This window comes from Stigmatopora nigra, chromosome 13, assembly GCF_051989575.1.
Source record: "Stigmatopora nigra isolate UIUO_SnigA chromosome 13, RoL_Snig_1.1, whole genome shotgun sequence".
NCBI classification, from domain to species: Eukaryota; Metazoa; Chordata; class Actinopteri; order Syngnathiformes; family Syngnathidae; genus Stigmatopora; species Stigmatopora nigra.
In genome coordinates this window covers 10333386-10344498 of record NC_135520.1, presented here as the reverse complement: position 1 = coordinate 10344498, position 11113 = coordinate 10333386, and the positions used below count along the sequence as shown (strand labels likewise).

General features: G+C 38.3%; 1 protein-coding gene across 2 annotated transcripts; it reads left to right on the top strand.

The window, feature by feature from the left end:
- Window positions 1-204: 204 nt before the first annotated feature.
- On the top strand, window positions 205-9263 carry vsnl1b (visinin-like 1b). 2 transcript variants are annotated; one of them, XM_077731484.1, is made up of 4 exons: window positions 205-416; window positions 5137-5303; window positions 5702-5917; window positions 7278-9263. In XM_077731484.1, the coding sequence occupies exons 2-4, from the start codon at window positions 5142-5144 to the stop codon at window positions 7473-7475; spliced, it is 576 nt and encodes a 191-aa protein (XP_077587610.1). In that variant the 5' UTR covers window positions 205-416; window positions 5137-5141; the 3' UTR covers window positions 7476-9263. The 2 variants fall into 2 exon arrangements, with proteins under 2 accessions (XP_077587610.1, XP_077587609.1); XM_077731483.1 differs by having other exon boundaries at window positions 209-416; window positions 5134-5303.
- The last annotated feature ends 1850 nt before the right edge of the window (window positions 9264-11113 follow it).

The window sequence follows — 11113 nt, the reverse complement described above, 5'->3', positions numbered from 1 at the left end:
TCTCAAAATAACGCATCTAATATTCAACAACTTTTTTTTATTCATATAACATTATTTTCTCGTATTCTGTTGCATAATAGCGTTCTTCATTTCCCATCCAAATAGAGAATGTTGCATTTACGTGCAAAAAGCAGGTGGAGGTGCTCTCCATCATTCAGTCATTGCGCTGAGCTGTGATGCGTTCATGTACCTGCCTTCCATCCGACAAACGACAACTCTCCCGCTGCTGCTGCTTTCGATCGAGCAGAAGAGCATCACACCATTAGCGGCAGCCGGTTCCTTGCGGAAGCAGCATTGCGCACCTCCCTAGCACCTCCTCGCTCGCTCATCCCTCCTCCTCAACCTCGCTGCCATCGGAGGGGAGTTTTTCCTGTGTACTTTGCAGGGGGAGAAGAACACAATAGCAGTGCACTAAGGTAAGCCATCCATTTATTTCATGTTGCAGAGGATGACCACCTCTCCACCCCCTTCACTGCGCATTTTCTTCCTTTGATGCGCATTCTTTATTTAATACAGGGTATACATAAATTGGCGCACGCACCCCACCCTCCCTTTATCACTGCGTCGTTTCCATCGGAATGCGGCAGCGTACCCCTAGGGAGGCGCCTGAGCTTGGACCCTAAATGCGTCGTCGACAAAAAAAGAGCGACCCCCATTATTTGCCCGTTCTGTCGGGCCTGTGTGCGCATAGCGTGCACGTCATTGCATCCATCCTCCTCCTCCGCTATCCACGACCACCCTACCTCTGTCTCAGCCCCCCCGTCAAAACAGCCGCACAGTTGCGTGATGCGATGCGTTCATTGCAAAGTGTTGGTCCTTCAAGGTCATTCAATGGATACGTTGTTTAAATAGCGTGTTGTTTTTTTCTCTCATATTTGTCGTGGGGGGTTTACTGTCATGCTGCAGTGAAGTAGTTATTTGGTTCCGGTGACGGAACCATAGAATGTGCCCATTTGGAGAAAGACGGGGAGGGTTGGCATGTTCCAGTGCTATTGACGTGATAGGCGTTCAGTTCATTTGAAATGGGAGGGACTGCAAAGGAATGATGGTCAAGAAAATATGTTTTTATTTATTTATTATTTGAAAATGTCTTCATGGTGGATTAGTGTTTGAGAGCTCTCCCTCACATTTTTTTTGGATCAAGGGTTAAAATCCCGGCCTCAGGCCTTTCCTTTTGATTTCAATAAAGGTAAAATTTCATTTTTTTTCATTTTCTGAACCGCTTTATCCCCACGCTGGGGGTGCTGGAGCCTATCCAAGCTGATTTCGGGACAGAGGCGGAGGACACCCTGAATTGGTGGCCAGCCAATTACAGGGCACGAGAAGACAATCAACCATTCACGCTCACACTCATACCTAAGGGTAATTTAGAGTGTCCAATCAGCCTATCGTGCATTTCTTTGGAATATGTGAGGAAACCGGAGTACCCGGAGAAAACCCACACACACCCGGGAAGAACATGCAAACTGAGCACATGTTCTAACCACTCAGCCGCTAACAACTTAAAAGAATATTTTCACCCGGTAACAATTTGGGACAGTACATCTAAGGCAGTTGTTCTTAATCTGGATTTGATCGAACCCTAGGGGTTCGTTCGGTGGAGCCTCTGCCACGGAGGTCAAGACACATCAACTCATCATGTCTCTTCACGATAACATGGCCCGCGTGACCATCACTGGCTGCAGATGTTCACGTGACATTGCTTGGCCAATCAGTGCAGCAAGAAACTTATACATCTTGAATTTGACAAAAATAATATTTTATTTTACACTAAAATAGGGTTCTGTGAATGCGCATATGAAACTGGTGGTGTTCGGTAGCTCCAACATGGTTAAGAACCACTAATCTAAGGTATTTATTTAAAAATCAAGATTTGTGTGATGCAGTTGGCAAAACAAGGTTTTAATCCCTGGTAGGTTCCAACCCTCATGTATGGAGTTTGTATGTTCCTGCGGTGTCTACGTGGGTTTTCTTGTGGTACTCTGATTTCCTCCCACATCCCAGAAACATGCATGGCTGATTTCTTACTCAAAAATTGTCCCTACATGAGTGTGTGCGTGCATAGTTGTTAGCCTCTCAACAGGACTCTTGTGAGAATAAGATGAACACGAAGATTAGAATGAACAATTTTAAAACTAAAAAGGAAAAAAATGTGTCTTAGAAAATAAATAAACAAAAATGAAGCATTATATAAAAAAGGAAAAGGGAGTGGTTAGAGCATCTGCCTCACGGTGTTTAAATGCAGGTCGGGTCTCACTGTGTGGAGTTTGCATGTTCTCCTCGGGCCTGTGTGGGTTTTCTTCGGGTACTCCAGTCTCCTCCCACATTCCAAGGACATGCTTGGTAAGCTGATTGGATACTCTAAAATTACCCCTAGGTCTGAGTGTGAGCATGAATGGTTGTTTGGCTCCTTGTGCCCTGTGATTGGCTGGCCACCAATTCAGGGTGTCCCTTGCCTATGGCCCAAAGTCAGCTGTGCTCCAGCACCCCACGCGACGGTAGTGAGGATAAAGCGATTCCAAAAGAATGAATGGAAATAAGAAAATCCACCTGATGGAATGGTAGGGTACAGTACACTCGCCTGATTTTGGTCTGGGCAGGTCCCGGGTGGATTCCCGCTGATGGCGCTGTGATTGAGTGCGAACAATCGTTTGTCTCTCTGTTGTCGTTGTGGTCCGCTCGGGTATGTTACGGCGTTCCCCGGGTGGCTCAGTGGATGAGTGGTTAGTACATTGACCTCCCAGTCCTGGGGGATAAGGGTTCGATCCCAGGCTGGTCCTCACTGTCTGGAGTTTGCGTGTTGTGGGCTTATGTGGGTTTTCTTTGGGTACTCCAGTTTCCTGTCACATCCCCAAAACATGCATTGTAGGCTAGTCAAACACTCTAAATTTCACCGAGGTATGAGTGTGAGCGTGAATGGTTGTCTGTCTCCTTGTGCTCTGTGATTGGCTGGCCACTGATTCAGGGTGTCTCCTGTTTGGTTTCCACAGTTAGTTGGGATAGACTCCAGCACCCCCCGTGAACCTTGTGAGGATAAGCAGTTCGGAAAATGAACAAATGGACAAGGGAATTTTGCACTCGTGATCATCAATTGATAAAGTGAGTGACAGTGATGATCCAGGTCAGCGCCTCAGACTGGCACAAACAAGCACCCGGCCCGAAATAGAAACATGAGCACCAACCGCGAAACAATTCAATGCTTCCACCCGCCCAACAACATAGAAAAAAAAATAGAACATCGATTGTGTGTTGTTTATTATGGGGGTATATTGTAAGGCTTTGATTTTTGCTTTGTATTTTCTAAGAGAAGTTTCAGAAAACAATATCCAAGTTGGCTCCAAATTGACTATAGTGGAGTTATGTTTTCTTCTGTATTACATTCGAGGTCATTTTTACTATATTTTCTTCAAATTCAGTTGGTTTTAGATTTTGGAGAATGTTTGTTATGTTTTATTTTTTTCAAGAATGATTTGTGTTTTGTTAGTTTGTATTAGTTTAAATGGAGCTGTTTTTAATGGGGTTGCTAGAGATACTTTGTGTCAAAGTTCTGTATAAGTTCATTTACCATTTTCCCATATTTCCCGTTGGTCTGAGCGTTACAAATAAGATGTAATTTAATTCAAATGTGTTTTATATTTTTATGATGGAAACTGTAATTATTCACTTTTAAAATAAAATGCATGTTTCATGTAATTCATTTAAAGTTAATCAATATTTTTTAATCAAAACAATAAAAAAAATAAAAGAAAAAAACGTCTTACTCTTAAATGGAGGGATGACAATATTTACTGTACAGTAGTACCTCGACATACGAGTGCCCCCACATACAGGCAATTGGAGATACGAGTAACAATTTGAGCAGATATTTATTTTGAGATACAAGACAAATTTTGATATACGAGCAGACAGTTGACGCGAGAGGTTTCTCATAAGAACATCATAGGCACTGTCTCTCCCCACAACTCCCTTGTGTAATCTCTCTCTGGTCGCAACTCCCTGGTGTAAAGTCTCTACGAGTACTAGACGGAGTGTTGCATTTTTCCAATGTTTTTTTTCCCCGTTAGTCAGTGCGAATGGCGTATAGTATACTACTTCCCATTGGCAAGTAGTCGTGTGTTATCCTATTGTGAGGACATTTGTGTGCATCATTTTGGGAATATTTTGAAGGGGTTACAAAAGCAAACAATTCATTGATAGTTTGCATCTGAAAGTTATGGTGGAGGCGGGGCAAATAGAGCCAACCCAGGAGAAGGGTATCAACATTTAAAAAAAAAGATAGAATTAAGTTTAGTGTAAAGTTAGATGACATTTATTTTTGAGTGTCTCTGCATCGTAATCCAAGTTAATTTAAATTAGTTTATCTCCCCCACCCTCTCTCTCTCTCTCTCTTTTCCCCAAAATCCGTCTAATTTACTATTATGCACATTTTAGTACTATTAAGCCACTAGTTATTTGTTACTTTGTTAATAAATGGAGAATTAGAAGAAATACAAATGTTTTTCCCATCCATTATCCTGTTTTGGGTGTTTTTTCAGAGGGTTGGGACGAATTAATTAGTTTTTAGTTCATTTCCATAGGAAACGTTCGTTTGAGTTACGAGAAAATCGACATACGAGCTCAGTCCTGGATCGCATTAAGATCATATCTCGAGGTACCACTGTATATGAACTATTTTTTTCCCCTGTTTCTTAGAAAACTTCATGTAACAAAGTTAGGATAGTAGAATATTTACTTTACAATCAATCATTCACTGCCTCGCCATCTCTCGCCTTGACATCTATTGCCGACAATGGCAGAGCCCTTAAAATGAAAGCTCAAATGAAGTATTACAAAGTAAAAAAAATATGTGAATTAGTAGCCACAACATTTCCCACTTAATAATACATTATATATATAATTATGATGTTAGTTCTTTGAACATTTAAAATCATTACTGAAAACTCATGAATGAAATCAATTGACAAGGGTGACGTGAAGCATATTCCTACTCTTGTATTCAGTCTGAGTGAGCTTACTAAACTAAAAATATAGTTGCACTATTGTCTTTGAATTTCACCTTAAAAAACAGCCCTTGGATCAAAGAGATTTGGTTAATTTTAGCATATTGAAATGATCTTGGTATCTGTGCAACAGCAGCAGCCATGGGAAAGCAGAACAGCAAGTTGACACCTGAGGTGATGGAAGACCTTGTGAAGAACACAGAGTTCAATGAGCATGAACTGAAGCAGTGGTACAAGGGCTTCCTCAAAGACTGCCCCACCGGAAGACTCAACTTGGAGGAGTTCCAGCAGCTCTATGTCAAGGTGAGTCCAGGGCCCATCCCTGAAGTGACATAGAGCTGGCACAAAAAAAATCTTCAATATAAATAATATATAGTACTTACTACTGCCCATATTGAAATAAATGAATCATAGGATATTTTACAATATCCTTTAACAATCCGGATTATTTTGTTGCAAGTAGCCTTTGACTCACTGCTTTAGACATCAAATTTATTTCAACTAGGAAGGCTGACATTGAATAATCATGTTTCCCTGTTATTGATGGCAATAGACATCCAATTCAATTTGACTATGGAACTGGCAGATATCGAACAAGGCCTTGTTTTAATTAAAATCATTTTGTCAGTCAACAGTCAAAAAAATATATCTCGAAATCTGTTTATTTGGTTTCTTGATTTACCTGTTATTTGCCTTTGCAGTTCTTCCCGTATGGCGATGCCTCCAAGTTCGCGCAACATGCCTTCCGCACTTTTGACAAGAATAGTGATGGCACCATCGACTTCCGAGAGTTCATCTGCGCCTTATCCATCACGTCACGTGGCAGCTTTGAGCAGAAGCTCAACTGGGCCTTCAACATGTATGACCTGGATGGAGATGGCAAGATTACCAGGGTGGAGATGCTGGAGATCATTGAGGTCGGTGGTGATGGTTTTTTTTTCTTCTTCTACGATATGTATGTAGAATCCGCCTGATGTTGTAGTGGTTTACACGCCTGACTTCGGTGCGGTCAGGCACGATTCCAACTGGTATCCATTGTGAGTGCGAATAGTCGTCTGTCTTTCTGTGTGCCCTACGGCTGACTAGCGACCATGCAGTCTTTTACCAAAGTCAGCTGGGATAGGCTCCTCTAATCCCTTCAACCCTTTTGAGAATGAATAAATTATATACAGTGGTACCTCGATTTACGAGTGCCCCGACGTACAAGCAATTTGAAATAGGAGTAAAATTTTGGGCAAATATTTATCTTAAGATAAAAGATAAATTTTGATATACGAGCATACAGCAGACGCAAGAGGCTGTTCATAAGAACATCATGGGCATTGTCTCTCTGGTCGCAAACTCCCTCGTGTAATGTCTCTATGAGCACTGGGCTGAGCGTTGCATTTTTTTGCATGTATTTTTTTGCATGTATTTTTTTCCCGTTAGTCAGTGTGAATGGCTTATATACTACTACTTCTCGTTGGCAAGTGGTCATTTGTTATCCTATTGTGAGGACATTTGTGTGCATCATTTTGGGAATATTTTTAAGGGAATACAAAAGAAAACAACCCTCGATAGGTTGCATCTGAAAGTCAGAGTGAAGAAGAAGAAAGTTATGAAAATTTAAAACAAAATTAGAATTAAGTTTAGTGTAAGGTTAGTTTAAACTTATTTTTGAGTGTTTCTGCATCGGAATCCAAGTGCATTTATATTTGTTTGGTATGTTACGAGCACGTTGCCGTGCAAAATGTCTCTTCCCCCCCTCTCTGTCACTCTCTCCCTTCCGCGAAATCCGTCTAATTTTAGTACTATTAAACACATTTTAGTACTATTAAGCCATTAGTTATTTGTTACTTTGTTAATAGATGGAGAATTAGAACAAAATACAAATGTTTTTCCAATCAATATCCTGTTTTGGTGTTTTTTCAGATGGTTGGAACAAATTAATTTGTTTTTAGTTAATTTCTATGGGAAACGTTCATTTGAGTTACAAGTGAATCGACAAACGAGCTCAGTCTCGGAATGAATTAAGCACGTGTCTGGAGGTATTGCTGTTTTTGAATTAAAGCATAATTTTGAACAAAATAAAAAGATCAGCATATATGCTCGAAATGCAAAACAAAATGGGTTGTATTTCTTGGATTAATAGCAGCGAACGACTTTAAATATGGCACATAAGCGGATACATAATTGCAAAGAATAAAACTGTTTTGTTGTCTATACATTTCCGTAAATTGGAAAACATATAGGAAGCCATTACAGAATACAGCTCACTCCTGTCGCTCCCTTCTGCAGGCCATCTACAAAATGGTGGGAACGGTGATCATGATGAAGATGAATGAGGACGGCCTGACCCCGGCGCAGCGGGTGGACAAGATCTTCAGCAAAATGGATAAGAACAACGACGATCAGATCTCGCTCGAGGAGTTCAAGGAGGCGGCCAAGAGCGACCCTTCCATCGTGCTGTTGTTGCAGTGTGACATGCAAAAGTGAAGCCCCACCCCCCCCCGTGAAGTCCCTTCATCCACAGGCCTCAAAACACCACTTCTGCTCGCTCCCCAAGCCCCCTCCATTTCCCCCCGCCACCTCTGCCTGCATCCACACATACAGTACAGACACATGTACACAAGCACTGGACTGCTGTTTAAATGTTTCATTCAACAGGGGGTTAACAAAAAAAAAAAACTCTTTTTCAATGGACTCGCTTCTTGTGGTCGTATGCATGAGAAATATGTCAAATATGCGAAATCATTTTGAATTTAGCGATAAGATAATGCTACATTTCTATTTCCTGAAGATGTTGTTGTGCAACGTAAAGACTCCAAACACACACACACACAAATGTGGGCGTGATCATCCAGCTTAAATATGACGGGTGCTTTGTGATTTGGCAGACCAGCCGCCATTTTGAGATGGGGGGAAACTTTGCGCAATCAAGGGACAGAAAATTTGCATCTAGTGTTTGTGTATGATTTCTCATTCAATTCAAACTGATTAATACTTTCACTGCCAACAGAGATGTAGATGTGCCAGATTATATGCTGTTGCATTCAGGAAAATATACATAAGAAATACTCGTTAATAGGAATGATTTCCCAATTCAGGGGCCCAGTGAACAAGTGGTTAATGCGTCTGCCTCACAGTTCTAAGGTCGAGGGTTTGATTCCAGGTCTTGACATTCTTGTGAGGAGTTTGCATCTTCTCCCTGGGTACTTCTTTTCCCCCCACATACCCCCCAAAAAATACAGGGTAGAGCACCCAAAAACAAACTTTAGTTATTTTTTTAAGTCATTTTAATTTGATTTAAAAATGTATTTCCATTTTCGTAATCTCTAATTATATTTGTTCATTGAAAAAATAGCTAAGACATAATTCAGTGGTTTATTTAAAATAGTTATGATGACATTTTATTTTACCAATTAGAAATTCATACTATATTTTATATATTTAGTATGCTTTTGTTCCCATCTAAAATTATGTTAAATCGTAATTGAGTCTTTTTTTCTGGTTTTCGGTCACAGTTTTCTAATTTTTAAATTTTGGTTACGGTAAACCTATTCAGGTTGTCACCCGCCTCTGGCCCAAAGTCAGCTGGTATAGGCTCCAGAACACCCAGCGACCCTAGTGAGGATAAAGCAGTTCAGAAAATGAGATGAGATAGTCAAGAATTTTCATTTTGTTGGATCACTATATACTATAAATTAACAAGAAAACACAATGCTAATTATTCATCAAAACAAAAAAAGTAATAATTTTGAAGACTAAAGTTAAATTTTGAAATACTAACTCCCCTTACTTGCTCTGTAAAGGGTTAAAATTTTATACCCTAAATTTAAAAGACATTTGACCCCAAGTGTTGTTCATTCTATGGTGAACGAACCAACATGGCAACACTAATAAATTCTTTCACTGTTATTCCAGCTATTTACATAGTATTAACAGAGTATGTGTTTTGGAAGTTAGTAAAGAAAGAAAAACACCGACAGGCATAGTTGTCCATTGTAAAGACGAGGTCTGTCAGGTTAGTCGAAATGGATTGGACACCGAAGAAGAATTAATGACTTAAAGTCAATGTTTTAAATTGGTTAGATGTTTAGTGTACATGTGTTAAATTTGGAAGCATTTTGAGGAACTCTGTAGAAATGTCCAATCAACAGCACATCTTTTGCTGTCCACAAAAGCCGGAGTTGAGTTTCCCCCCATACCAACATGGCAAAACACCAACTACTTCTATATATAGGTGGAGTACTGCCTTTTGGCTTTTTGGACTCGTGCTCCCACCAGCCAGCCTTCCTTTGCAAATTGTTCAACATTACAACTACTACTTTGACGTACTGCTTTCAGTAATCGTGAAAAAAATAATTAAATCCTACGATAATTGTAATGACAAGTGTCTCTTACAGCCAGGCTTGCAAAGCTTGTGGATGATAGAGAGATGTTCACACATGACAGAAAAATTATTGCATGCATATATTGTGTTGAAAAAAAGATATATATAAATAAATAACTATATATGTATATATAAATATATATATATATATATATATATATATATATATATATATATATATATATATATATATATATATATATATATATATATATATATATATATATATATATATATATATATATATATATATATATATATATATATATATATATATATATATATATATATATATATATATATATATATATATATATATATATATATATATATATATATATATATATATATATATATATATATATATATATATATATATATATATATATATATATATATATATATATATATATATATATATATATATATATATATATATATATATATATATATATATATATATATATATATATATATATATATATATATATATATATATATATATATATATATATATATATATATATATATATGTATATAGCTCCCTTTTTATTTTTTGCATCTTCAGTGGTTATAAATGAGGAAATCCTCTTTGAGATTCTTTTCGTATTGTTGCATGGGATGTACAGTGTAAGATCACCTGAGGTGGGAGCATGTTTCCCTCCACATTCACCCACGCTCGTATAATAATTTGGGAATTTTCAACCTTTTCAATGTATGGCAGATACAAAAGAGAGCGTGTCCTCCAATTGTCCGGCCACTAATTTAGGGTGTCCCCTGTCTGGTGACAGAGCCTGGGATAGGCTCTATCACCCCCGCAGTATAAGGAGTATGGAAAAGGAATAAATGAAAAACAAAGTAGCATGGTCAAAAAAATGCTTATGAAGAAGCATGTAAGATTTTTTTTTTGTTTAAAAAAATACTTTTTTTTACCTCCAAAACACAACTTCATTTTCAGAATTTTCCTCATGAATTATGATCTTCACCTTTTTGAATTCTAACATTCAATGTTTCCTCCTCACAGATTTTAAGATTTTAAAATTTGTTTCCTTGGGATTATAACTTCTTGAGAATATATTTAGTAAGTCTTTAAATATTATTACTTCATTCATTTTCCATATCCTAGCCTCATAAGGGTAACGGAGTGTACCAGGTCAGAGGACACCCCCAAATTGGTGGCCAGCCAATCACAGGCACTTTAGTCTCATTGGAAAAAAAATGTAATTTTTAACTCTTCAGTGTGTCTCTAATTTCCACTCCTTTGTGGAATACACACATACCCACACCCTTTTCCACAAGTCACACACAATTAGCTGCCTATTTGGTTTGTTTACACAATACATATCGACATGTTTACAAAATGCACTGCTATAATAATAATCCAATGATCTCCATGCTGAGAGCTCCTTAATGAAAGGGACTCATATTCCAAAGCAGCAGCTGCATACAAAGTTTACTGGAAATACTGCATTCCAACAATGAAATTTTTTTAAAGAGGCAAAATACTTTATTTTGCTTTTTGAATCAGTCTTTCCAGGTCATTAGGCTTCCCTTTTCCCAGGCTATGCAAGCATGGACTGAGTGTCTGCTTTGTGAGTCAACAAGCCCAATAGCGGACGCAGCAGAAAAGCACCCCCATAATTATCTTTATTATTATTATTATTATTATTGTGTTCTACGGTCTGTACATTTCAATCTAGCCCGACACTACATGGAGATCTTTAATGTCAAGTAAATGTTT

What these genes read in the sequence shown, in the direction of transcription:
- vsnl1b (XM_077731484.1), top strand. Translation starts at nt 5,142, where the DNA reads ATGGGAAAGCAGAACAGCAAGTTGACACCTGAGGTGATGGAAGACCTT. An exon ending in TCCAGCAGCTCTATGTCAAG is followed by an intron (nt 5,304 to 5,701) that starts GTGAGTCCAGGG and finishes TTGCCTTTGCAG; the next exon opens with TTCTTCCCGTATGGCGATGC. An exon ending in AGATGCTGGAGATCATTGAG is followed by an intron (nt 5,918 to 7,277) that starts GTCGGTGGTGAT and finishes TCCCTTCTGCAG; the next exon opens with GCCATCTACAAAATGGTGGG.